The sequence below is a fragment of the Salvelinus alpinus genome, chromosome 2 (genome assembly GCF_045679555.1).
Source record: "Salvelinus alpinus chromosome 2, SLU_Salpinus.1, whole genome shotgun sequence".
NCBI lineage: Eukaryota > Metazoa > Chordata > Actinopteri > Salmoniformes > Salmonidae > Salvelinus > Salvelinus alpinus.
Window position 1 is genome coordinate 106,625,377 of NC_092087.1, and position 27,500 is coordinate 106,652,876.

Below are 27,500 nucleotides of genomic sequence, written 5' to 3' on the forward strand. Positions count from 1 at the left end.
TCAATTAATTTAAATTCAAGGGCGTTTATTGGCATGGGAAACAATTTTACATTGCCAAAGCAAGTGAAATGGATCTACAAAAGTGAAATAAACAATTTTGATAATTAGCGGGTATCGGCCCAATTCAGAGGATATTTTTTGTCTAGTTAAATAAAGGTTAAATAAATCAAATAAAAATATATCAATTTGGTGTTTTTCCCATTTAGTGAATTCTTGGTTGGTGACCTCAGACCTCACAACCATAAAGTGTTTTTAGCCAGATCCTGATTGGTATGTTGAATTTGATGTTCCTTTTGATGTTATAGATCCCTTCTCTCTCTCTCTCTCTCTCTCTCTCTCTTTCTCTCTCTCTCTCTCTCTCTCTCTCTCTGTCTCTCTCTCTCTCCAGGACCCGAGGAGTAAACACAAGTTTAAGGTCCATACCTACTCCAGTCCAACGTTCTGTGACCACTGTGGATCCCTACTTTACGGGTTGATACACCAGGGCATGAGATGTGACCGTACGTCTATTATACCTACACCTATACCTATACATACTGGAAATATAGCATTGTGTGTGTTGCTGTGAGACTGTACATATTGTTGTGTGTGTTGCTGTGAGACTGTACATATTGTTGTGTGTGTTGCTGTGAGACTGTACATATTGTTGTGTGTGTTGCTGTGAGACTGTACATATTGTTGTGTGTGTTGCTGTGAGACTGTACATATTGTTGTGTGTGTTGCTGTGAGACTGTACATATTGTTGTGTGTGTTGCTGTGAGACTGTACATATTGTTGTGTGTGTTGCTGTGAGACTGTACATATTGTTGTGTGTGTTGCTGTGAGACTGTACATATTGCTGTGTGTGTTGCTGTGAGACTGTACATATTGTTGTGTGTGTTGCTGTGAGACTGTACATATTGTTGTGTGTGTTGCTGTGAGACTGTACATATTGTTGTGTGTGTTGCTGTGAGACTGTACATATTGTTGTGTGTGTTGTTGTGAGACTGTACATATTGTTGTGTGTGTTGCTGTGAGACTGTACATATTGCTGTGTGTGTTGTTAACCCCAGTGTTTATAGCAGACTACATACGTCTCCCAGAAACAAACTGCTGTATGTGATACATACACCAACCCTGTAAGACAGTGACACCTAGCGGAATACAGCAGCTACTGTAGTACCCTGTAACAGCCATAGAACTGGAGAGACCTACAGCAGCTCTATGGTAATACCCTGTAACAGCCATAGAACATGAGAGACCTACAGCAGCTCTATGGTAATACCCTGTAACAGCCATAGAACTGGAGAGACCTACAGCAGCTCTATGGTAATACCCTGTAACAGCCATAGAACTGTAGAGACCTACAGCAGCTCTATGGTAATACCCTGTAACAGCCATAGAACTGGAGAGACCTACAGCAGCTCTATGGTAATACCCTGTAACAGCCATAGAACTGGAGAGACCTACAGCAGCTCTATGGTAATACCCTGTAACAGCCATAGAACTGGAGAGACCTACAGCAGCTCTATGGTAATACCCTGTAACAGCCATAGAACAGGAGAGACCTACAGCAGCTCTATGGTAATACCCTGTAACAGCCATAGAACTGTAGAGACCTACAGCAGCTACTGTAATACCCTGTAACAGCCATAGAACTGTAGAGACCTACAGCAGCTCTATGGTAATACCCTGTAACAGCCATAGAACTGGAGAGACCTACAGCAGCTCTATGGTAATACCCTGTAACAGCCATAGAACTGGAGAGACCTACAGCAGCTCTATGGTAATACCCTGTAACAGCCATAGAACTGGAGAGACCTACAGCAGCTCTATGGTAATACCCTGTAACAGCCATAGAACTGGAGAGACCTACAGCAGCTCTATGGTAATACCCTGTAACAGCCATAGAACTGGAGAGACCTACAGCAGCTCTATGGTAATACCCTGTAACAGCCATAGAACTGGAGAGACCTACAGCAGCTCTATGGTAATACTCTGTAACAGCCATAGAACTGGAGAGACCTACAGCAGCTCTATGGTAATACCCTGTAACAGCCATAGAACTAGAGAGACCTACAGCAGCTCTATGGTAATACCCTGTAACAGCCATAGAACTGGAGAGACCTACAGCAGCGCTATGGTAATACCCTGTAACAGCCATAGAACAGGAGAGACCTACAGCAGCTCTATGGTAATACCCTGTAACAGCCATAGAACAGGAGAGACCTACAGCAGCTCTATGGTAATACCCTGTAACAGCCATAGAACAGGAGAGACCTACAGCAGCTCTATGGTAATACCCTGTAACAGCCATAGAGCTGGAGAGACCTACAGCAGCTCTATGGTAATACCCTGTAACAGCCATAGAACAGGAGACCCATACATACACTGAGTTTACAAAACATTAGGAACACCTTCCTAATATTGAGTTGCACCCCGTTTTGCCTTCAGAACAGTCTCAATTCATCGGGTCAGGGACTCTACAAGGTGTCGAAAGCGTTCCACAGGGATGCTGGCCCATATTGACTCCACAGGGATGCTGGCCCATGTTGACTCCACAGGGATGCTGGCCCATGTTGACTCCACAGGGATGCTGGCCCATGTTGACTCCACAGGGATGCTGGCCCATGTTGACTCCACAGGGATGCTGGCCCATGTTGACTCCAATGCTTCCCACAGTTGTGTCAAGTTGGCTGGATGTCCTTTGGGTAGTGGACTATTCTTGATACACACAGGAAACTGTTGAACGTGAAAAACCCAGCAGTGTGGCAGTTCTTGACAAATACCGGTGCTCCTGGCACCTACTACCGTACCCCGTTCAAAGGTACTTAAATAGTTTTCTATCTCATTCACCCTCTGAATGGCACACAGACACAGTCCATGTGTTAATGGCCTCCAGGCTTGAACATCCTTTAACCAGGTCTCCTGCCCTTCATCAACACTGATCTGAAGTGGATTTAACAGGTGACATCAATACGGGATCACATCTGTCACCTGGTCAGTCTGTCATGGAAACAGCAGGTGTTCTTAATGTTTTGTCCACTCGGTGTACAGCAGCTCTATGATGATACCCTGTAACACAGTGCCCCCTTGTGGACAGAAACAGGAACTTCAATACTTTACGTCAAACTTAATTCCAGAAGACCGGAACTAAAATCTTGTTTAATTGGCCTCAGGTGCTCCATTAAGCTCTGGGTAAATTAAACACAGTGCCCCCCCCCCCCCCCCCAAACAGAGACTCTCAGCCAAAGCATGGGCCAAATGTCCACCTTTCTCTTTTAGTGTTTTCAATGAGTAATATACATCATTGGAATTTGGTTTGATTTCTGAATTGACTGGAATTTTAAATGGAATTGACCACAACCCGTGTGTGTGTGTGTGTGTGTGTGTGTGTGTGTGTGTGTGTGTGTGTGTGTGTGTGTGTGTGTGTGTGTGTGTGTGTGTGTGTGTGTGTGTGTGTGTGTGTGTGTGTGTGTGTGTGTGTGTGTGTGTGTGTGTGTGTGTGTGTGTGTGTGTGTTTCTCTCTCTAGATTGTATGATGAACATCCATAATCTGTGTGTGTGTGTGTGTGTCTCTCTCTCTCTCTAGATTGTATGATGAACATACATAATCGGTGCGTGTCCAACGTTCCCAGTCTGTGTGGAACAGATCACACTGAGAGGAGAGGACGCATCCAGATCACCGCAGATATCAAGGACAACAAACTCACCGTCTACAGTGAGTGTATATATACACACACACACACACACACACAGGAACACTCACAAAGAGGAACACTCCCTGCACCGAATCATTTAACACCCTAGAGTGGATTGACGCATCAGTCTAAGTTCCATAACAAAAAAATCCCCATCAGAGTCTTTGTTTAAACTAGAGATATCTGTTTGTTTGCTTTGGATCAGAATCTTTGTTTAAACTAGAGATATCTGTTTGTTTGCTTTGGATCAGAATCTTTGTTTAAACTAGAGATATCTGTTTGGTTGGGTTGGATCAGAGTCTTTGTTTAAACTAGAGATATCTGTTTGGTTGGGTTGGATCAGAGTCTTTGTTTAAACTAGAGATATCTGTTTGGTTGGGTTGGATCAGAATCTTTGTTTAAACTAGAGATATCTGTTTGGTTGGGTTGGATCAGGATCTTTGTTTAAACTAGAGATATCTGTTTGGTTGGGTTGGATCAGGATCTTTGTTTAAACTAGAGATATCTGTTTGGTTGCTTCTTAATCCACCACATCTGCCAGTGTCGCTATTCAACATCTGCAGTGGAAGGTGACAGAGTTAGAGCGGTGTTTGCCAGTCCACGAGACATCCCAAAAATCGGTCTTCACACGAAAACTTCTGTAGCGTCCGAATAGTGTGACCTATAAAAATACTCCAAGGAAAGGGGAGACTGAGGAACACGGTCTCCGTTTAGCTCTACGACCCCCACAAGTGTCAGGAGACTCTGAGGAACACGGTCTCCCTTTAACTCTACGACCCCCACAAGTGTCAGGAGACTCTGAGGAACACGGTCTCCCTGTAGCTCTACGACCCCCACAAGTGTCAGGAGACTCTGAGGAACACGGTCTCCCTTTAGCTCTACGACCCCCACAAGTGTCAGGAGACTCTGAGGAACACTGTCTCCCTTTAGCTCTACGACCCCCACAAGTGTCAGGAGACTCTGAGGAACACGGTCTCCGTTTAGCTCTACGACCCCCACAAGTGTCAGGAGACTCTGAGGAACACGGTCTCCCTTTAGCTCTCCGACCCCCACAAGTGTCAGGAGACTCTGAGGAACACGGTCTCCCTTTAGCTCTACGACCCCCACAAGTGTCAGGAGACTCTGAGGAACACGGTCTCCCTTTAGCTCTACGACCCCCACAAGTGTCAGGAGACTCTGAGGAACACGGTCTCCCTTTAGCTCTACGACCCCCACAAGTGTCAGGAGACTCTGAGGAACACGGTCTCCCTTTAACTCTACGACCCCCACAAGTGTCAGGAGACTCTGAGGAACACTCCCTTTAGCTCTACGACCCCCACAAGTGTCAGGAGACTCTGAGGAACACTCCCTTTAGCTCTACGACCCCCACAAGTGTCAGGAGACTCTGAGGAACACGGTCTCCCTTTAGCTCTACGACCCCCACAAGTGTCAGGAGACTCTGAGGAACACGGTCTCCGTTTAGCTCTATGACCCCTACAAGTGTCAGGAGACTCTGAGGAACACGGTCTCCGTTTAGCTCTACGACCCCCACAAGTGTCAGGAGACTCTGAGGAACACTCCCTTTAGCTCTACGACCCCCACAAGTGTCAGGAGACTCATCTGAAGTCTGTACCGTCCATGTGCCAACTTTTGTTTGGTAGCGTCCGAACCGTTTGGGCTACAAACTAATGGGAGGCCACTATGGAAAGGGGATGTTTTCATGAACAGAGTGGACCCCCCGGATTCCCCACAAGTGTCACAGGACTCGTCTGAAGGTAACCAGTACCGTTTTTGTTTTTTTTACGAATGGAAGTATGAAGTTAGTTTTGTACCGACCCAGAAAAAGGGTTAAATACGTCTCCTAGATTTTGCCATTTCTGAATGTGTTTCTATGGGCTAAAGTAGTAAAGGCCTAAATCTATGGTTTATCTATTTTGGGGTGGGGGGGTACTTAAAGGGGTCCTACAATTCAGCTAATGATCCATGGTTTGGCCATCTTAAATAATTCCACATGTCATCTCAGCACCCCTCACTCCCCCAACATCTTAGACCCTAAAGAATTAACAAGCAGGGTGTGGCTTTAAACTGGAGGCCTGAGTCTTGTTCGGAGCACTGGGTGCTGGAAAGGTGTGTGTGTGTGTGTGTGTGTGTGTGTGTGTGTGTGTGTGTGTGTGTGTGTGTGTGTGTGTGTGTGTGTGTGTGTGTGTGTGTGTGTGTGTGTGTGTGTGTGTGTGTGTGTGTGTGTGTGTGTGTGTGTGTGTGTGTGTGTGTGTGTGTGTGTGTGTGTGTGTCGGAACTGGAAAGTCCATTATTTGATCAATGACCCAACGATTGACCCAAATCACCGGAACACTCACCCAGAGAAGAGGATTGATTGTTCTGTACTGACTCACTAAACTGGTGGTAACTAATGGAGCATTCAGAACCGAGGGAGAGAGCTGTTTAGGGATAGAGAGAGAGAAGAGGATTGATTGTTCTGTACTGACTCACTAAACTGGTGGTAACTAATGGAGCATTCAGAACCAAGTAGAGAGGGAGGGGGGGGGAGAGAGAGAAGAGGATTGATTGTTCTGTACTGACTCACTAAACTGGTGGTAACTAATGGAGCATTCAGAACCAAGTAGAGAGGGAGGGGGGGGGGGAGAGAGAGAAGAGGATTGATTGTTCTGTACTGACTCACTAAACTGGTGGTAACTAATGGAGCATTCAGAACCAAGTAGAGAGGGAGGGGGGGGGGGAGAGAGAGAAGAGGATTGATTGTTCTGTACTGACTCACTAAACTGGTGGTAACTAATGGAGCATTCAGAACCAAGTAGAGAGGGAGGGGGGGGGAGAGAGAGAAGAGGATTGATTGTTCTGTACTGACTCACTAAACTGGTGGTAACTAATGGAGCATTCAGAACCAAGTAGAGATGGACAGAGCTGTTTAGGGATAGAGAGAGAGCTGTTTAGGGATAGAGAGAGAGCTGTTTAGGGATAGAGAGAGAGGGGGGGAGAGGGGGGTAGAGAGAGAGAGAAGAGGATTGATTGTTCTGTACTGACTCACTAAACTGGTGGTAACTAATGGAGCAGTCGGAACCAAGTAGAGATGGACAGAGCTGTTTAGAGTTCTGTACTGACTCACTAAACTGGTGGTAACTAATGGAGCATTCAGAACCAAGTAGAGATGGACAGAGCTGTTTAGAGTTCTGTACTGACTCACTAAACTGGTGGTAACTAATGGAGCATTCAGAACCAAGTAGAGATGGACAGAGCTGTTTAGAGTTCTGTACTGACTCACTAAACTGGTGGTAACTAATGGAGCATTCAGAACCAAGTAGAGAAGGAGAGAGAGCTGTTTAGGGATAGAGAGAGAGCTGTTTAGGGATAGAGAGAGAGCTGTTTAGGGATAGAGAGAGAGCTGTTTAGGGATAGAGAGAGAGCTGTTTAGGGATAGAGAGAGAGCTGTTTAGAGAGGGAGAGAGAGAGAGCTGTTTAGGGATAGAGAGAGAGCTGTTTAGGGATAGAGAGAGAGGGGGGGAGAGAGGGGGGTAGAGAGAGAGAGAAGAGGATTGATTGTTCTGTACTGACTCACTAAACTGGTGGTAACTAATGGAGCATTCAGAACCAAGTAGAGAGGGAGAGAGAGCTGTTTAGGGATAGAGAGAGAGCTGTTTAGGGATAGAGAGAGAGCTGTTTAGGGATAGAGAGAGAGCTGTTTAGGGATAGAGAGAGAGCTGTTTAGGGATAGAGAGAGAGCTGTTTAGGGATAGAGAGAGAGCTGTTTAGAGAGGGAGAGAGAGAGAGCTGTTTAGGGATAGAGAGAGAGCTGTTTAGGGATAGAGAGAGAGAGAGCTGTTTAGGGATAGAGAGAGAGCTGTTTAGGGATAGAGAGAGAGAGAGCTGTTTAGGGATAGAGAGAGAGAGAGCTGTTTAGGGATAGAGAGAGAGCTGTTTAGGGATAGAGAGAGAGAGAGCTGTTTAGGGATAGAGAGAGAGCTGTTTAGGGATAGAGAGAGAGAGAGCTGTTTTGGGATAGAGAGAGAGCTGCTTAGGGATAGAGAGAGAGAGAGAGCTGTTTAGGGATAGAGAGAGAGAGAGAGCTGTTTAGGGATAGAGAGAGAGAGAGAGCTGTTTAGGGATAGAGAGAGAGAGAGCTGTTTAGGGATAGAGAGAGAGAGAGCTGTTTAGGGATAGAGAGAGAGCTGTTTAGGGATAGAGAGAGAGAGAGAGAGCTGTTTAGGGATAGAGAGAGAGCTGTTTAGAGAGGGAGAGCTGTTCAGGGATAGAGAGAGAGAGAGCTGTTCAGGGATAGAGAGAGAGCTGTTTAGGGATAGAGAGAGCTGTTTAGAGAGGGAGAGCTGTTCAGGGATATAGAGAGAGAGCTGTTTAGGGATAGAGAGAGCTGTTTAGAGAGGGAGAGCTGTTCAGGGATAGAGAGAGAGAGAGCTGTTCAGGGATAGAGAGAGGGGGGGAGAGAGAGAGATGGGGGGTAGAGAGAGAGCTGTTTAGAGAGGGTGTGTGTCTACTGTGTTATTGTGTTACTGTACCCTGGCCTACTGTGTTGCTGTGTTACTGTACCCTGGCCTACTGTGTTACTGTACCCTGGCCTACTGTGTTACTGTTACTGTACCCTGGCCTACTGTGTTACTGTACCCTGGCCTGCTGTGTTACTGTACCCTGGCCTACTGTGTTACTGTTACTGTACCCTGGCCTACTGTGTTGCTGTGTTACTGTACCATGGCCTACTGTGTTACTGTGTTACTGTACCCTGGCCTACTGTGTTACTGTACCCTGGCCTACTGTGTTACTGTTACTGTACCCTGGCCTACTGTGTTACTGTACCCTGGCCTGCTGTGTTACTGTACCCTGGCCTACTGTGTTACTGTACCCTGGCCTGCTGTGTTACTGTGTTACTGTGTTACTGTGTTACTGTACCCTGGCCTACTGTGTTACTGTACCCTGATGACTGATTATTGATCTCTGCAGTAGTGGACAGATGTAGTGGTTCTGGATTGTGTTTGGGGCTAAATAGTTTATTGATTTTAAATTCCCCTGCTGGTGGTTTTACTCAACCTGTCAGATATACAAACAGAGATTAATGTTTTCTTCAATCACTCTCATTGAGCAGCTCCCCCTCTCCATCCTCTCTCCATCCTCACTCCATCCTCTCTCCATCCTCTCTCCATCCTCTCTCCACCCCCTCTCCATCCTCTCTCCATCCTCTCTCCACCCTCTCTCTCCATCCTCTCTCCATACTCTCTCCATCCTCTCTCCACCCTCTCTCCATCCTCTCTCCACCCTCTCCATCCTCTCTCCACCCTCTCCATCCTCTCTCCATCCTCTCTCCATCCTCTCTCCACCCTCTCTCCATCCTCTCTCCACCCTCTCTCCATCCTCTCTCATCCTCTCTCCATCTTCTCTCCATCCTCTCTCATCCTCTCTCCACCCTCTCTCCACCCTCTCTCCATCCTCTCTCCATCCTCTCTCCACCCCCTCTCCATCCTCTCTCCATCCTCTCTCCATACTCTCTCCATCCTCTCTCCACCCTCTCTCCACCCTCTCTCCATCCTCTCTCCATCCTCTCTCCACCCCCTCTCCATCCTCTCTCCATTCTCTCTCCACCCCCTCTCCATCCTCTCTCCATCCTCTCTCCATCCTCTCTCCACCCCCTCTCCACCCTCTCTCATCTCTCTCTCCACCCTCTCTCCACCCTCTCTCCATCCTCTCTCCACCCTCTCTCCATCCTCTCTCCACCCTCTCTCCATCCTCTCTCCACCTTCTCTCCACCCTCTCTCCACCCCCTCTCCATCCCCTCTCCATCCTCTCTCCACCCCCTCTCCACCCCCTCTCCATCCTCTCTCCACCCTCTCTCCATCCTCTCTCCACCCTCTCTCCATCCTCTCTCCACCCTCTCTCCATCCTCTCTCCACCCTCTCTCCACCCCCTCTCCATCCTCTCTCCATCCTCTCTCCACCCTCTCTCCATCCTCTCTCCACCCTCTCTCCATCCTCTCTCCACCCTCTCTCCATCCTCTCTCCACCCTCTCTCCACCCTCTCAAAGCAGCAATACGGTAGACAGTTCATTTCATTTGAATTACAGTTTGACAATTTGTTAACTATTTATCTTCCTCCTCCTCTCCACCCTCTCCTCCCCCTCTCCCTCCTTTCCTCCCTCCTCGCCCTCTCCCTACTCTCCTCCGCTCACTCCTCCACTCTCCAGTCCAGGAGGCTTGTAACCTGGTCCCCATGGACCCTAACGGTCTGTCTGACCCCTACGTGAAGCTCAAACTCATCCCCGACCCCAAGAGTGACACCAAGCAGAAGACCAAGACCATCAAGTGTAACCTGAATCCCACCTGGAATGAGACCTTCACATTGTGAGATATCTCTACTCTTTATAATATCTTTGTTATACAGACATTTAGAGATATATTTCATGTTTATAATATCTTTGGTTTATAAAAATCACATGGTGCGATATCTCCTATGTTTATAATATCTTTGTTGTAGAACCCTTAGAGTTGGGAGAGCTCTAGACTTGACATTATCTTTGTTTTGAAGGAGATCCAGGCAACACTGATTAACATACAGTAGGAAAGGAAAGATTGTGTTGCTCTTTGTTTCTCTGCCTCCTCCCTTCTGTAGTGCTCTGATGGAGTCTGACAAGATCTCTAATCTGTCTGGTGTTTAGTCTCTGTTGGTCATCAATAGTTAGTTGGTTGTAGTTGATCATCAATAGTTAGTTGGTGTGCAGAAGCCTTTGGGATAGACCTTTTTAACATTTACAATATCTGTGAACGATACTTTACACTCTGTCAAGATAAAGACCTCAAGATAAAGTGTGAACGGTTGCATCTGGGGAAGTATTGATTCTCTCTCTATACTCTCTCTAGTCCTCTGAAGGACTCTGATAAGGACCGGCGTCTGTCGGTGGAGATCTGGGACTGGGATCTGACCAGCAGGAACGACTTCATGGGAGCGCTCTCATTCGGCATCTCGGAGCTCCAGAAACAAGGAGTGGACGGATGGTAAGATGGAGGGAGTTAGGGAGGGAGGGAGGGAGGGGGGGAGGGAGGATGGAGAGATGGAGGGAGTTAGGGAGGGAGGGAGGGAGGGGCATCTACATACTCCAGAAACAAGGAGTGGACAGATGGTAAGATGGAGGGAGGGAGGGAGGGAGGGAGGGAGGGAGGGAGGGAGGGGCATCTACATACTCCAGAAACAAGGAGTGGATGGATGGTAAGATGGAGGGAGAGGAGGATGGTGAGATGGAGGGAGAGGAGGATGGTGAGATGGAGGGAGAGGAGGGAGGGAGAGGAGGATGGTGAGATGGAGGGAGAGGAGGATGGAGGGAGAGGGGGAGGGAGAGGAGGATGGAGGGAGGGAGGGGCATCTACAAACTCCAGAAACAAGGAGTGGATGGATGGTAAGATGGAGGGAGAGGAGGATGGTGAGATGGAGGGAGAGGAGGATGGTGAGATGGAGGGAGAGGGGGGAGGGAGAGGAGGATGGTGAGATGGAGGGAGAGGAGGGAGGGAGAGGAGGATGGTGAGATGGAGGGAGGGAGAGGAGGATGGTGAGATGGAGGGAGGGAGGAGAAGGGCGGGGGGCAGTTTTCCCAGAGGAACTGAGACCTGTGTTGATCTACAGGGCTCTATTTTAACATACTAACACAACAGGCAATCTGAGGTGGTAATGCTATGGGTTCAGGGGGGGTGGTCAGAAATAGTTTTTGCTATTTCTACTGTTACAAAATGATCGCCCCTCTTGCCGGCATTTGCGTGAAAGGGCTGGGTTTTGATGAATAAGCAAGTTGTGGGTGTGTCGAGATCTGGCCCTTCACCGACCAATCAGAACGTGGTCCGTGGTGAATTATGGAGTTGCTTCAAGCTGTGTATTTGTGTTATTTTATGTTTTTGCCTTGAAATCAACTCCAGAAATGAAATGACAAAAAAGTGTAGACCTTTTCTTTGCTAAATACATCGACTTGAACCCATCTGCAGTCCACATTGTTGTAAGTAATTCCATGGCTTCAATAACGTTCACACTGATTTAGGGGTTAGGTGTACTGTACATTACATTATGGCTGAGCAGGGACATGCCATTGTCAATAAGCAAGATTACATTCACTATTGATAAGACCTAAAAAGAGAACGATTTAAAATCTAATCACATAAAAAAAAAATGTTTTAAATATGTCACACTTACAGGCACCATCATTTCTCCCTGTAGCCATATAATATTAAAACAGAACAGACTATGGACCATCTATCAGATCAGAGAATGTCCCCCTTACACTGCTCCCCAATAGGAAGGGAGAGAATGTCCTCTCCCCCGTTACACTGCTCCCCAATAGGAAGGGAGAGAATGTCCCCTCCCCCGTTACACTGCTCCCCAATAGGAAGGGAGAGAATGTCCTCTCCCCCGTTACACTGCTCCCCAATAGGAAGGGAGAGAATGTCCTCTCCCCCGTTACACTGCTCCCCAATAGGAAGGGAGAGAATGTCCTCTCCCCCGTTACACTGCTCCCCAATAGGAAGGGAGAGAATGTCCCCTCCCCCGTTACACTGCTCCCCAATAGGAAGGGAGAGAATGTCCCCTCCCCCGTTACACTGCTCCCCAATAGGAAGGGAGAGAATGTCCTCTCCCCCGTTACACTGCTCCCCAATAGGAAGGGAGAGAATATCCTCTCCCCCGTTACACTGCTCCACAATAGGAAGGGAGAGAATGTCCTCTCCCCCGTTACACTGCTCCCCAATAGGAAGGGAGAGAATGTCCTCTCCCCCGTTACACTGCTCCCCAATAGGAAGGGAGAGAATGTCCTCTCCCCCGTTACACTGCTCCCCAATAGGAAGGGAGAGAATGTCCCCTCCCCCGTTACACTGCTCCCCAATAGGAAGGGAGAGAATGTCCCCTCCCCCGTTACACTGCTCCCCAATAGGAAGGGAGAGAATGTCCCCTCCCCCGTTACACTGCTCCCCAATAGGAAGGGAGAGAATGTCCCCTCCCCATTACACTGCTCCCCAATAGGAAGGGAGAGAATGTCCTCTCCCCCGTTACACTGCTCCCCATCAGGAAGGGAGAGAATGTCCTCTCCCCCGTTACACTGCTCCCCATTAGGAAGGGAGAGAATGTCCTCTCTCCCGTTACACTGCTCCCCAATAGGAAGGGAGAGAATGCCCTCTCACCCGTACACTGCTCCCCAATAGGAAGGGAGAGAATGTCCCCTCCCCATTACACTGCTCCCCAATAGGAAGGGAGAGAATGTCCCCTCCCCCGTTACACTGCTCCCCAATAGGAAGGGAGAGAATGTCCTCTCCCCATTACACTGCTCCCCAATAGGAAGGGAGAGAATGTCCCCTCTCCAATAGGAAGGGAGAGAATGTCCCCTCCCCCGTTACACTGCTCCCCAATAGGAAGGGAGAGAATGTCCCCTCTCCAATAGGAAGGGAGAGAATGTCCCCTCTCCAATAGGAAGGGAGAGAATGTCCCCTCCCCAATAGGAAGGGAGAGAATGTCCTCTCCCCCGTTACACTGCTCCCCAATAGCAAGGGAGAGAATGTCCCCTCCCCCGTTACACTGCTCCCCAATAGCAAGGGAGAGAATGTCCCCTCCCCCGTTACACTGCTCCCCAATAGGAAGGGAGAGAATGTCCCCTCCCCCGTTACACTGCTCCCCAATAGGAAGGGAGAGAATTGCCCCTCCCCCGTTACACTGCTCCCCAATAGGAAGGGAGAGAATGTCCTCTCCCCCGTTACACTGCTCCCCAATAGGAAGGGAGAGAATTGCCCCTCCCCCGTTACACTGCTCCCCAATAGGAAGGGAGATAATTGCCCCTCCCCCGTTACACCCCATTAGGGCTGTGTTTTATGAACCTAAACAGAACCATCTATCAGATCAGATCTCATTCACACATCTCTAGAAGTTGCATTGAATGTGCATCATGGAAGTTGTCACATAAAACCAGGAAGGTGAATCATTCTAATCAGATTGATTGTAATAAAATTTAATGAAAAACAAGCAATCAGTAAAAAAAAAAAAAAAAAAAAAAAATGTAAAATATAATGACATGATAAAATCTTCAGGATCAACAAGACATTGCTGTTGAAGGTCCCCAAAGCACACACATCTCTGGGTCGCTCGTCTTTTCAGTTCGCTGCAGCCGGCGACTGGAACGAGCTGCAACACACACTGAAACTGAACAGTTTAATCTCTTCATTCAAAGACTCAATCATGGACCCTCTCACTGACAGTAGCGGCTTCGTGTGAAGTATTGTTGTCTCTTGCCCTTTGTGCTTGTTGTCTGTGCCCAATAATGTTTGTACCATGTTGTGTTGCTACCATGTTGTTGTCATGTTGTGTTGCTACCATGTTGTTGTCATGTTGTGTTGTTGCCATGTTGTGTTGCTACCATGTTGTTGTCATGTTGTGTTGCTACCATGTTGTTGTCATGTTGTGTTGTTGCCATGTTGTGTTGCTACCATGTTGTTGTCATGTTGTGTTGCTACCATGTTGTTGTCATGTTGTGTTGTTGCCATGTTGTGGTGCTACCATGTTGTTGTTGTTGTGTTGTGTTGCTACCATGTTGTTGTCATGTTGTGTTGTTGCCATGTTGTGTTGCTACCATGTTGTTGTCATGTTGTGTTTCTACCATGTTGTTGTTATGTTGTGTTGCTACCATGTTGTTGTTATGTTGTGTTGCTACCATGTTGTTGTTGTGTTGTGTTGCTACCATGTTGTTGTTGTGTTGTGTTGCTACCATGTTGTTATGTTGTGTTGCTACCATGTTGTTGTTGTGTTGTGTTGCTACCATGTTGTTGTCATGTTGTGTTGCTACCATGTTGTTGTTGTGTTGTGTTGCTACCATGTTGTTGTCATGTTGTGTTGCTACCATGTTGTTGTCATGTTGTGTTGTTGCCATGTTGTGCTGCTGCCATGTTGTTGTTGTGTTGCTGCCATGCTGTGTTGTCATGTGTTGCTGCCATGCTGTGTTGTCATGTGTTGCTGCCATGTTGTTGTCATGTTGTGTTGCTACCATGTTGTTGTCATGTTGTGTTGCTACCATGTTGTTGTCATGTTGTGTTGCTGCCATGCTGTGTTGTCATGTGTTGCTGCCATGCTGTGTTGTCATGTTGTGCTGCTGCCATGTTGTTGTCATGTTGTGTTGCTGCCATGCTGTTGTCATGTTGTGTTGCTGCCATGCTGTTGTCATGTTGTGTTGCTGCCATGCTGTTGTCATGTTGTATTGCTGCCATGCTGTTGTCATGTTGTATTGCTGCCATGCTGTTGTCATGTGCTGCCATGCTGTTGTCATGTGTTGCTGCCATGTTGTTGTCATGTTGTGTTGCTGCCATGTTGTTGTCATGTTGTGTTGCTGCCATGCTGTGTTGTCATGTGTTGCTGCCATGTTGTTGTCATGTTGTGTTGCTGCCATGCTGTGTTGTCATGTGTTGCTGCCATGCTGTTGTCATGTTGTGTTGCTGCCATGTTGTTGTCATGTTGTATTGCTGCCATGCTGTGTTGTCATGTTGTGTTGCTGCCATGTTGTGTTGTCATGTTGTGTTGTTGTCTTAGGTCTCTCTTTATGTAGTGTTGTGGTGTCTCTCTTGTCGTGATGTGTGTTTTGTCTATATTTATATATATATATTTGTATTTATTTTTAATCCCCCGTCCCTGCAGGAGGCCTTTGGGTAGGCCGTCATTGTAAATAAGAATTTGTTCTTAAAACTTCTTGAGGATAGGGTGCAGAGTTTTCACTTAGGGAAAAATAGCGTGCGCAATTTCAACTTCGTGCTACTCATCCCCGGAATATAAGATATGCATATTATTAGTAGATTTGGATAGAAAACACTCTGAAGTTTCTAAAACTGTTTGAATCATATCTGTAAGTATAACAGAACTTATATAGCAGTCAAAACCCTGAGGACTAACTTTTTTATTGTTAAGTTCCTGTATGTTCAATGGGTTATCATGGGCACACCAGAATTCTAATCACTATCCACGCAGTTTCTACTGCTTCCACTGGATGTCGCCATTGTATGGAAAAAGGTTAAGGTTTTTCATTAGTAAATTGAGAAAGATATTGACCCGGAAGTGGAGTGACTTCGTGTGTTTATGTTTGAGAGTTGAGCAAGACTTGAAAAGTACCGTGAGTTTGTTGATATCCTGTATTGAAAACAGATTGACCCGTCTTCAATTTGATCGATTATTAACGTTTACAAATACCTTAAGTTGTATTACAAAAGTACTTTGAAATGTTTTGGCAAAGTTTAGAGGTAATTTTTTTGATATTTTGTCGTGATTTTGCGCAAATTGAAGGCTGTTTTTCCTGGTACAACGGCGCCAAATAAATGGACAATTTGGATATATATGGACGGAATTAATCGAACTAAAGGACCATTTGTGATGTTTATGGGACATATTGGAGTGCCAACAAAAGAATCTCGTCAAAGGTAATGCATGTTTTATATTTTATTTCTGCGTTTTGAGTAGCGCCGGCATGGTTGAAATTGTCAACAAAGAGAGTGTAGCCATTGCACTATCATCAGATAATAGCATCTTATGCTTTCGCCGAAAAGCCTTTTTGAAATCTGACATGTTGGCTGGATTCACAACGAGTGTAGCTTTAATTTGGTATCTTATATGTGTAATTTAATAAAGTTTGATTTTATAGATTTTTTTTTAAATCTGGCGCTCTACATTTTAACAGGCTGTTGGGACGCAAGCGTCCCGCGATCCCAGAGAGGTTCTTAACTGACTTGCCTAAAGAAAGGTTAAATAAAGATACTTTTTTTAAAAGCCTTCGTTATAGCCGGCCTAAGGGTGGGCTTGGCTTTACAGTGTGGGTCTGCCTACAGTGTGGGTCTGCCTACAGTGGTGTGGGTCTGCCTACAGTGGTGTGGGTCTGCCTACAGTGGTGTGGGTCTGCCTACAGTGGTGTGGGTCTGTCTACAGTGGTGTGGGTCTGCCTACAGTGTGGGTCTGCCTACAGTGTGGGTCTGCCTACAGTGTGGGTCTGCCTACAGTGTGGGTCTGTCTACAGTGGTGTGGGTCTGTCTACAGTGGTGTGGGTCTGCCTACAGTGTGGGTCTGCCTACAGTGTGGGTCTGCCTGCAGTGTGGGTCTGTCTACAGTGTGGGTCTGCCTGCAGTGTGGGTCTTCCTGCAGTGTGGGTCTGTCTACAGTGTGGGTCTGCCTACAGTGTGGAGATACAAAGGGAACGTGAGCTCACCGTTTCACTCCTCTCTAACTCGATGTTTTAATAAAGCTTTGGTGATTTAAGATTTATTTCCAAGCGGTCTCAGGAGCCAATCCCTTTATTGACAGTCTTGACTACTTCGCGATTGCATTGGGCAGACGACAACAACAAAAAGACTTAATTGTTTTTTTAATTGTTTTTTAAAAATGAAATACCACGAAATGGGAGATGGGGAAAACCCTTAGTTAATGTTTCTAAATAGGAAGTATACAGGCACCAAAAGCCCGTTAGGCTACTCTTGTTCCGTGTTCATATGAGCAGGTTGCATCACAGCTGTATAGGCTGAGTTTCCTCTGTCAGAGTTCCTTCCAGAACCAACAGCGTTACCGCTAAAAAACAGCTTTTGGTTGGTCTTAAATATCCCCATCAGCTCTGCCTGAAATGACCACTTTGGATCATGTTTTTAACGACATTTACATTTACATTTAAGTCGTTTAGCAGACGCTCTTATCCAGAGCGACTTACAAATTGGTGCATTCACCTTATGATATCCAGTGGAACAACCACTTTACAATAGTGCATCTAACTCTTTTAGGGGGGGGGGGGGGGTTAGAAGGATTACTTTATCCTATCCTAGGTAATCCTTAAAGAGGTGGGGTTTCAGGTGTCGACACGCCTAAAATATTTCCACCCCTCCCCATTTGAGCGCAGGGCTGATATAAAACAGGTAAATTTGCCAAACCTGGCGTTAGGGCTGGGAAATGCCAGTGCGCCTTGTTTTTACCAAACGAAATGTCAAAGTAACGTGAATTTGAAACTAGTGCCACTTTAACGCCAGCCGAACATAGAGTCAATGGTATTAATCTGTAGTGTTAATCTGTCATGTTAATCTGTCGTGTTAATCTGTCGTGTTAATCTGTCGTGTTAATCTGTCGTGTTAATCTGTGGTGTTAATCTGTAGTGTTAATCTGCCGTGTTAATCTGTGGTGTTAATCTGTAGTGTTAATCTGCAGTGTTAATCTGTCGTGTTAATCTGTCGTGTTAATCTGTCGTGTTAATCTGTGGTGTTAATCTGTGGTGTTAATCTGTGGTGTTAATCTGTAGTGTTAATCTGCAGTGTTAATCTGCAGTGTTAATCTGCAGTGTTAATCTGTCGTGTTAATCTGTCGTGTTAATCTGTCGTGTTAATCTGTCGTGTTAATCTGCAGTGTTAATCTGCAGTGTTAATCTGCCGTGTTAATCTGTCGTGTTAATCTGTAGTGTTAATCTGTAGTGTTAATCTGCAGTGTTAATCTGTAGTGTTAATCTGCAGTGTTAATCTGTCGTGTTAATCTGTATATTCTACAGGTTTAAACTGTTGTCCCAGGAGGAGGGAGAGTACTTTAATGTTCCTGTCCAACCAGACGGAGAAGAAGGCAACGAGGAACTACGACAAAAGTTTGAGGTGAGAGAAACCAATGACATCACTGGCGGGAAGTGAGCGTGTCAACCAGAGGGAGGGTTGCTAGTATTATATCCTAGGCTGCAGTCCAAACACGTTGTTTTTACCCGCTCAGCCCTTGTGCTATACACTTTCCCTCGGGGGAATCCCCGTCGAAACCGGATGCAGTTTGATTTCCATCTTAAGTGGAGGTCCAATTCACTAACGTTACCCCGTTGGCTCTCGATTTAGGCTAGTTCCAACCTCTATATGTATGTAACAGTCCCCTGATCCAACCTCTTTATGTATGTAACAGTCCCCTGATCCAACCTCGTCCCCTGATCCAACCTCTTTATGTATGTAACAGTCCCCTGATCCAACCTCTGTATGTATGTAACAGTCCCCTGTTCCAACCTCTTTATGTATGTAACAGTCCCCTGTTCCAACCTCTTTATGTATGTAACAGTCCCCTGTTCCAACCTCTTTATGTATGTAACAGTCCCCTGATCCAACCTCTATGTAACAGTCCCCTGTTCCAACCTCTATATGTATGTAACAGTCCCCTGTTCCAACCTCTTTATGTATGTAACAGTCCCCTGATCCAACCTCTTTATGTATGTAACAGTCCCCTGATCCAACCTCTATGTAACAGTCCCCTGTTCCAACCTCTATATGTCTGTAACAGTCCCCTGATCCAACCTCTATATGTATGTAACAGTCCCCTGTTCCAACCTCTATATGTATGTAACAGTCCCCTGATCCAACCTCTTTATGTATGTAACAGTCCCCTGTTCCAACCTCTATGTAACAGTCCCCTGTTCCAACCTCTATATGTATGTAACAGTCCCCTGTTCCAACCTCTATGTAACAGTCCCCTGTTCCAACCTCTATATGTATGTAACAGTCCCCTGATCCAACCTCTTTATGTATGTAACAGTCCCCTGATCCAACCTCTTTATGTATGTAACAGTCCCCTGATCCAACCTCTTTATGTATGTAATAGTTCCCTGTTCCAACCTCTATGTAACAGTCCCCTGTTCCAACCTCTATGTAACAGTCCCCTGTTTCAACCTCTGTATGTATGTAACAGTCCCCTGTTCCAACCTCTTTATGTATGTAACAGTCCCCTGATCCAACCTCTATGTAACAGTCCCCTGTTCCAACCTCTATGTAACAGTCCCCTGTTCCAACCTCTATGTAACAGTCCCCTGATCCAACCTCTGTATGTATGTAACAGTCCCCTGTTCCAACCTCTTTATGTATGTAACAGTCCTCTGATCCAACCTCTATGTAACAGTCCCCTGTTCCAACCTCTATGTAACAGTCCCCTGATCCAACCTCTGTATGTATGTAACAGTCCCCTGTTCCAACCTCTATGTAACAGTCCCCTGATCCAACCTCTTTATGTATGTAACAGTCCCCTGATCCAACCTCTGTATGTATGTAACAGTCCCCTGTTCCAACCTCTTTATGTATGTAACAGTCCCCTGATCCAACCTCTTTATGTATGTAACAGTCCCCTGTTCCAACCTCTATGTAACAGTCCCCTGATCCAACCTCTTTATGTATGTAACAGTCCCCTGTTCCAACCTCTATGTAACAGTCCCCTGTTCCAACCTCTATGTAACAGTCCCCTGTTCCAACCTCAATGTAACAGTCCCCTGTTCCAACCTCTATGTAACAGTCCCCTGTTCCAACCTCTATGTAACAGTCCCCTGTTCCAACCTCTATGTAACAGTCCCCTGATCCAACCTCTTTATGTATGTAACAGTCCCCTGTTCCAACCTCTATGTAACAGTCCCCTGTTCCAACCTCTATGCAACAGTCCCCTGTTCCAACCTCTATGTAACAGTCCCCTGTTCCAACCTCTATGTAACAGTCCCCTGTTCCAACCTCTGTATGTATGTAACAGTCCCCTGTTCCAACCTCTTTATGTATGTAACAGTCCCCTGATCCAACCTCTATGTAACAGTCCCCTGTTCCAACCTCTATGTAACAGTCCCCTGTTCCAACCTCTATGTAACAGTCCCCTGATCCAACCTCTGTATGTATGTAACAGTCCCCTGTTCCAACCTCTTTATGTATGTAACAGTCCTCTGATCCAACCTCTATGTAACAGTCCCCTGTTCCAACCTCTATGTAACAGTCCCCTGTTCCAACCTCTATGTAACAGTCCCCTGATCCAACCTTTGTATGTATGTAACAGTCCCCTGTTCCAACCTCTATGTAACAGTCCCCTGATCCAACCTCTTTATGTATGTAACAGTCCCCTGATCCAACCTCTGTATGTATGTAACAGTCCCCTGTTCCAACCTCTTTATGTATGTAACAGTCCCCTGATCCAACCTCTTTATGTATGTAACAGTCCCCTGTTCCAACCTCTATGTAACAGTCCCCTGATCCAACCTCTTCATGTATGTAACAGTCCCCTGTTCCAACCTCTATGTAACAGTCCCCTGATCCAACCTCTTTATGTATGTAACAGTCCTCTGTTCCAACCTCTATGTAACAGTCCCCTGTTCCAACCTCTATGTAACAGTCCCCTGTTCCAACCTCTATGTAACAGTCCCCTGATCCAACCTCTGTATGTATGTAACAGTCCCCTGTTCCAACCTCTATGTAACAGTCCCCTGATCCAACCTCTTTATGTATGTAACAGTCCCCTGATCCAACCTCTGTATGTATGTAACAGTCCCCTGTTCCAACCTCTTTATGTATGTAACAGTCCCCTGATCCAACCTCTTTATGTATGTAACAGTCCCCTGTTCCAACCTCTATGTAACAGTCCCCTGATCCAACCTCTTCATGTATGTAACAGTCCCCTGTTCCAACCTCTATGTAACAGTCCCCTGTTCCAACCTCTATGTAACAGTCCCCTGTTCCAACCTCTATGTAACAGTCCCCTGTTCCAACCTCAATGTAACAGTCCCCTGTTCCAACCTCTATGTAACAGTCCCCTGTTCCAACCTCTATGTAACAGTCCCCTGATCCAACCTCTTTATGTATGTAACAGTCCCCTGTTCCAACCTCTATGTAACAGTCCCCTGTTCCAACCTCTATGCAACAGTCCCCTGTTCCAACCTCTATGTAACAGTCCCCTGTTCCAACCTCTATGTAACAGTCCCCTGTTCCAACCTCTATGCAACAGTCCCCTGTTCCAACCTCTATGTAACAGTCCCCTGTTCCAACCTCTATGTAACAGTCCCCTGTTCCAACCTCTATGCAACAGTCCCCTGTTCCAACCTCTATGTAACAGTCCCCTGATCCAACCTCTTTATGTATGTAACAGTCCCCTGTTCCAACCTCTATGTAACAGTCCCCTGATCCAACCTCTTCATGTATGTAACAGTCCCCTGTTCCAACCTCTATGTAACAGTCCCCTGTTCCAACCTCTATGTAACAGTCCCCTGTTCCAACCTCTATGTAACAGTCCCCTGTTCCAACCTCAATGTAACAGTCCCCTGTTCCAACCTCTATGTAACAGTCCCCTGTTCCAACCTCTATGTAACAGTCCCCTGATCCAACCTCTTTATGTATGTAACAGTCCCCTGTTCCAACCTCTATGTAACAGTCCCCTGTTCCAACCTCTATGCAACAGTCCCCTGTTCCAACCTCTATGTAACAGTCCCCTGTTCCAACCTCTATGTAACAGTCCCCTGTTCCAACCTCTATGCAACAGTCCCCTGTTCCAACCTCTATGTAACAGTCCCCTGTTCCAACCTCTATGTAACAGTCCCCTGTTCCAACCTCTATGCAACAGTCCCCTGTTCCAACCTCTATGTAACAGTCCCCTGATCCAACCTCTTTATGTATGTAACAGTCCCCTGTTCCAACCTCTATGTAACAGTCCCCTGTTCCAACCTCTATGTAACAGTCCCCTGTTCCAACCTCAATGTAACAGTCCCCTGTTCCAACCTCTATGTAACAGTCCCCTGTTCCAACCTCTATGTAACAGTCCCCTGTTCCAACCTCTATGTAACAGTCCCCTGATCCAACCTCTTTATGTATGTAACAGTCCCCTGTTCCAACCTCTATATGTATGTAACAGTCCCCTGTTCCAACATCTATGTAACAGTCCCCCTGTTCCAACCTCTATGTAACAGTCCCCTGTTCCAACCTCTATGTAACAGTCCCCCTGTTCCAACCTCTATGTAACAGTCCCCTGTTCCAACCTCTATATTAACAGTCCCCTGTTCCAACCTCTATGTAACAGTCCCCTGTTCCAACCTCTATATTAACAGTCCCCTGTTCCAACCTCTATGTAACAGTCCCCTGATCCAACCTCTGTATGTATGTAACAGTCCCCTGTTCCAACCTCTTTATGTATGTAACAGTCCTCTGATCCAACCTCTATGTAACAGTCCCCTGTTCCAACCTCTATGTAACAGTCCCCTGTTCCAACCTCTATGTAACAGTCCCCTGATCCAACCTTTGTATGTATGTAACAGTCCCCTGTTCCAACCTCTATGTAACAGTCCCCTGATCCAACCTCTTTATGTATGTAACAGTCCCCTGATCCAACCTCTGTATGTATGTAACAGTCCCCTGTTCCAACCTCTTTATGTATGTAACAGTCCCCTGATCCAACCTCTTTATGTATGTAACAGTCCCCTGTTCCAACCTCTATGTAACAGTCCCCTGATCCAACCTCTTCATGTATGTAACAGTCCCCTGTTCCAACCTCTATGTAACAGTCCCCTGATCCAACCTCTTTATGTATGTAACAGTCCTCTGTTCCAACCTCTATGTAACAGTCCCCTGATCCAACCTCTGTATGTATGTAACAGTCCCCTGTTCCAACCTCTTTATGTATGTAACAGTCCCCTGATCCAACCTCTTTATGTATGTAACAGTCCCCTGTTCCAACCTCTATGTAACAGTCCCCTGATCCAACCTCTTCATGTATGTAACAGTCCCCTGTTCCAACCTCTATGTAACAGTCCCCTGTTCCAACCTCTATGTAACAGTCCCCTGTTCCAACCTCTATGTAACAGTCCCCTGTTCCAACCTCTATGTAACAGTCCCCTGTTCCAACCTCAATGTAACAGTCCCCTGTTCCAACCTCTATGTAACAGTCCCCTGTTCCAACCTCTATGTAACAGTCCCCTGTTCCAACCTCTATGTAACAGTCCCCTGATCCAACCTCTTTATGTATGTAACAGTCCCCTGTTCCAACCTCTATGTAACAGTCCCCTGTTCCAACCTCTATGCAACAGTCCCCTGTTCCAACCTCTATGTAACAGTCCCCTGTTCCAACCTCTATGTAACAGTCCCCTGTTCCAACCTCTATGCAACAGTCCCCTGTTCCAACCTCTATGTAACAGTCCCCTGTTCCAACCTCTATGTAACAGTCCCCTGTTCCAACCTCTATGCAACAGTCCCCTGTTCCAACCTCTATGTAACAGTCCCCTGATCCAACCTCTTCATGTATGTAACAGTCCCCTGTTCCAACCTCTATGTAACAGTCCCCTGATCCAACCTCTTTATGTATGTAACAGTCCCCTGTTCCAACCTCTATGTAACAGTCCCCTGTTCCAACCTCTATGTAACAGTCCCCTGTTCCAACCTCTATGTAACAGTCCCCTGTTCCAACCTCAATGTAACAGTCCCCTGTTCCAACCTCTATGTAACAGTCCCCTGTTCCAACCTCTATGTAACAGTCCCCTGTTCCAACCTCTATGTAACAGTCCCCTGATCCAACCTCTTTATGTATGTAACAGTCCCCTGTTCCAACCTCTATATGTATGTAACAGTCCCCTGTTCCAACATCTATGTAACAGTCCCCCTGTTCCAACCTCTATGTAACAGTCCCCTGTTCCAACCTCTATGTAACAGTCCCCCTGTTCCAACCTCTATGTAACAGTCCCCTGTTCCAACCTCTATATTAACAGTCCCCTGTTCCAACCTCTATGTAACAGTCCCCTGTTCCAACCTCTATATTAACAGTCCCCTGTTCCAACCTCTATGTAACAGTCCCCTGTTCCAACCTCTATGCAACAGTCCCCTGTTCCAACCTCTATGTAACAGTCCCCTGTTCCAACCTCTATGTAACAGTCCCCTGTTCCAACCTCTATGTAACAGTCCCCTGTTCCAACCTCTATGTAACAGTCCCCTGTTCCAACCTCTATGTAACAGTCCCCCTGTTCCAACCTCTATGTAACAGTCCCCTGTTCCAACCTCTATGTAACAGTCCCCTGTTCCAACCTCTATATGTATGTAACAGTCTCCTGTTCCAACCTCTATGTAACAGTCCCCTGTTCCAACCTCTATGTAACAGTCCCCCTGTTCCAACCTCTATGTAACAGTCCCCTGTTCCAACCTCTATGTAACAGTCCCCTGTTCCAACCTCTATGTAACAGTCCCCTGTTCCAACCTCTATGTAACAGTCCCCTGTTCCAACCTCTATGTAACAGTCCCCTGTTCCAACCTCTTTATGTATGTAACAGTCCCCTGTTCCAACCTCTATGTAACAGTCCCCTGTTCCAACCTCTATGTAACAGTCCCCTGTTCCAACCTCTATGTAACAGCCCCCTGTTCCAACCTCTATGTAACAGTCCCCTGTTCCAACCTCTATGTAACAGTCCCCTGTTCCAACCTCTATGTAACAGTCCCCTGTTCCAACCTCTATGTAACAGCCCCCTGTTCCAACCGCTATGTAACAGTCCCCTGTTCCAACCTCTATGTAACAGTCCCCTGTTCCAACCGCTATGTAACAGTCCCCTGTTCCAACCTCTATGTAACAGTCCCCTGTTCCAACCTCTATGTAACAGTCCCCTGTTCCAACCTCTATGTAACAGTCCCCTGTTCCAACCTCTATGTAACAGTCCCCTGATCCAACCTCTATGTAACAGTCCCCTGTTCCAACCTCTATGTAACAGTCCCCCTGTTCCAACCTCTATGTAACAGTCCCCTGATCCAACCTCTTTATGTATGTAACAGTCCCCTGTTCCAACCTCTATGTAACAGTCCCCTGTTCCAACCTCTATGTAACAGTCCCCTGTTCCAACCTCTATGTAACCGTCCCCTGTTCCAACCTCTATGTAACAGTCCCCCTGTTCCAACCTCTATGCAACAGTCCCCTGTTCCAACCTCTATGTAACAGTCCCCCTGTTCCAACCTCTATGTAACAGTCCCCTGTTCCAACCTCTATGTAACAGTCCCCTGTTCCAACCTCTATGTAACAGTCCCCCTGTTCCAACCTCTATGTAACAGTCCCCTGTTCCAACCTCTATGTAACAGTCCCCTGTTCCAACCTCTATGTAACAGTCCCCCTGTTCCAACCTCTATGTAACAGTCCCCTGATCCAACCTCTATGTAACAGTCCCCTGTTCCAACCTCTATGTAACAGTCCCCTGTTCCAACCTCTATGTAACAGTCCCCTGTTCCAACCTCTATGTAACAGTCCTCTGTTCCAACCTCTATGTAACAGTCCCCCTGTTCCAACCTCTATGTAACAGTCCCCTGTTCCAACCTCTATGTAACAGTCCCATGTTCCAACCTCTGTATGTAACAGTCCCCTGTTCCAACCTCTATGTAACAGTCCCCCTGTTCCAACCTCTATGCAACAGTCCCCTGTTCCAACCTCTATGTAACAGTCCCCTGTTCCAACCTCTATGTAACAGTCCCCTGTTCCAACCTCTATGTAACAGTCCCCCTGTTCCAACCTCTATGTAACAGTCCCCCTGTTCCAACCTCTATGTAACAGTCCCCTGTTCCAACCTCTATATGTATGTAACAGTCCCCTGTTCCAACCTCTATGTAACAGTCCCCTGTTCCAACCTCTATGTAACAGTCCCCCTGTTCCAACCTCTATGTAACAGTCCCCTGTTCCAACCTCTATGTAACAGTCCCCTGTTCCAACCTCTATGTAACAGTCCCCTGTTCCAACCTCTATGTAACAGTCTCCTGTTCCAACCTCTATGTAACAGTCCCCTGTTCCAACCTCTATGTAACAGTCCCCTGTTCCAACCTCTATGTAACAGTCCCCTGTTCCAACCTCTATGTAACAGTCCCCTGTTCCAACCGCTATGCAACAGTCCCCTGTTCCAACCGCTATGTTAACAGTCCCCTGACCTTGATGAATGAGCTGAGCTTAATGTTTAGAGAGAGAAAAGCAGATATTTATTTTCTGATTCTTCTAGATTAAAAACATGTAGTTAAGTTTTATGGCAGTTATCAAACTCAAAATGTTGACGTAAGAAACTGTAACTCTGATCGTAAGTTGTCTCTCCCCATCAGAGGGCTAAGATCGGTCCTGGTAAGAACACAGACGGCTCCTCTTCTAACTCCACCTCTAAGTACGATAGCAACGGTAACCAGGACCGCGTCAAACTGACAGACTTCAACTTCATTATGGTGTTGGGCAAAGGCAGCTTCGGGAAGGTACGTGGTGGAGAGACTGTATTTGGGGGACGGAGAGACTGGTTGGAGAGACTGTATGTGGGGGACGGAGAGACTGTGCATTTGGGGGACAGAGAGACTGTGTGTTACTCTGTTAAAGATCCTGTTAAATATCCCCTCGTCTCCAGGTTATGTTAGCGGAGCGTAAAGGGGCAGACGAGCTGTACGCCGTGAAGATCCTGAAGAAGGATGTTGTGATTCAGGATGACGATGTGGAGTGCACCATGGTGGAGAAGAGAGTCCTGGCCCTGTCCGGGAAACCTCCCTTCCTCACACAGCTCCACTCCTGCTTCCAGACCATGGTAAACACACACACACACACACATACACACAGGGGCACACACACACAAACAGAGGCACACACACACAGAGGCACACACCATTCTCAAGAGCAGGTGTACTGCTTTTATCAGTGTTTTCTGAGGTGGAATTCTGGGAATACCTGGGGAATACTGAACAGTCTCTCTCTCTCTCTCTCTCTCTCTCTCTCTCTCTCTCTCTCTCTCTCTCTCTCTCTTTCTCAACCCTTGCTGTCTCTCTCTCTACCTCTCCTCCCTCTCTTTGTCTTCTCTTGAGAGCCAGGTCTGTCTATGGCGGCCTCTTTCAATAGCAAGGCTATGCTCACTGAGTCTGTACATAATCAAGGATTTTCTTAATTTTGGGTCAGTCACTGCGGTCAGGTATTCTGCCACTGTGTATTCTCTGTTTAGGGCCAAATAACATTCCAGTTAGCTCTGTTTTTTAGTTGATTCTTTCTAGTGTGTCAAATAGTTATATTTTTGCTTTCTCATGATCTGGTTGAGTCTAATTGTGTTTCTGTCCTGGGGCTCTGTGGGGTCTG

General features: G+C 46.6%; 1 protein-coding gene across 3 annotated transcripts in view; it reads left to right on the forward strand.

Moving 5' to 3' along the window:
• LOC139568424 (protein kinase C beta type) overlaps positions 1 to 27,500 on the forward strand; it is a 97,508-nt gene that overhangs the window by 37,015 nt on the left and 32,993 nt on the right. For all 3 annotated transcript variants that reach the window (XR_011673600.1, XM_071390231.1, XM_071390232.1), the window contains exons 4-10: positions 389 to 500; positions 3,572 to 3,700; positions 9,862 to 10,018; positions 10,535 to 10,669; positions 18,187 to 18,283; positions 26,498 to 26,641; positions 26,788 to 26,961. Coding sequence is in view for 2 of the 3 variants with exons in the window: in XM_071390231.1 (XP_071246332.1) it covers positions 389 to 500; positions 3,572 to 3,700; positions 9,862 to 10,018; positions 10,535 to 10,669; positions 18,187 to 18,283; positions 26,498 to 26,641; positions 26,788 to 26,961 (948 nt within the window). In the remaining variant the exon portion in view is untranslated. The remainder of the gene's footprint in view (positions 1 to 388; positions 501 to 3,571; positions 3,701 to 9,861; positions 10,019 to 10,534; positions 10,670 to 18,186; positions 18,284 to 26,497; positions 26,642 to 26,787; positions 26,962 to 27,500) is intronic.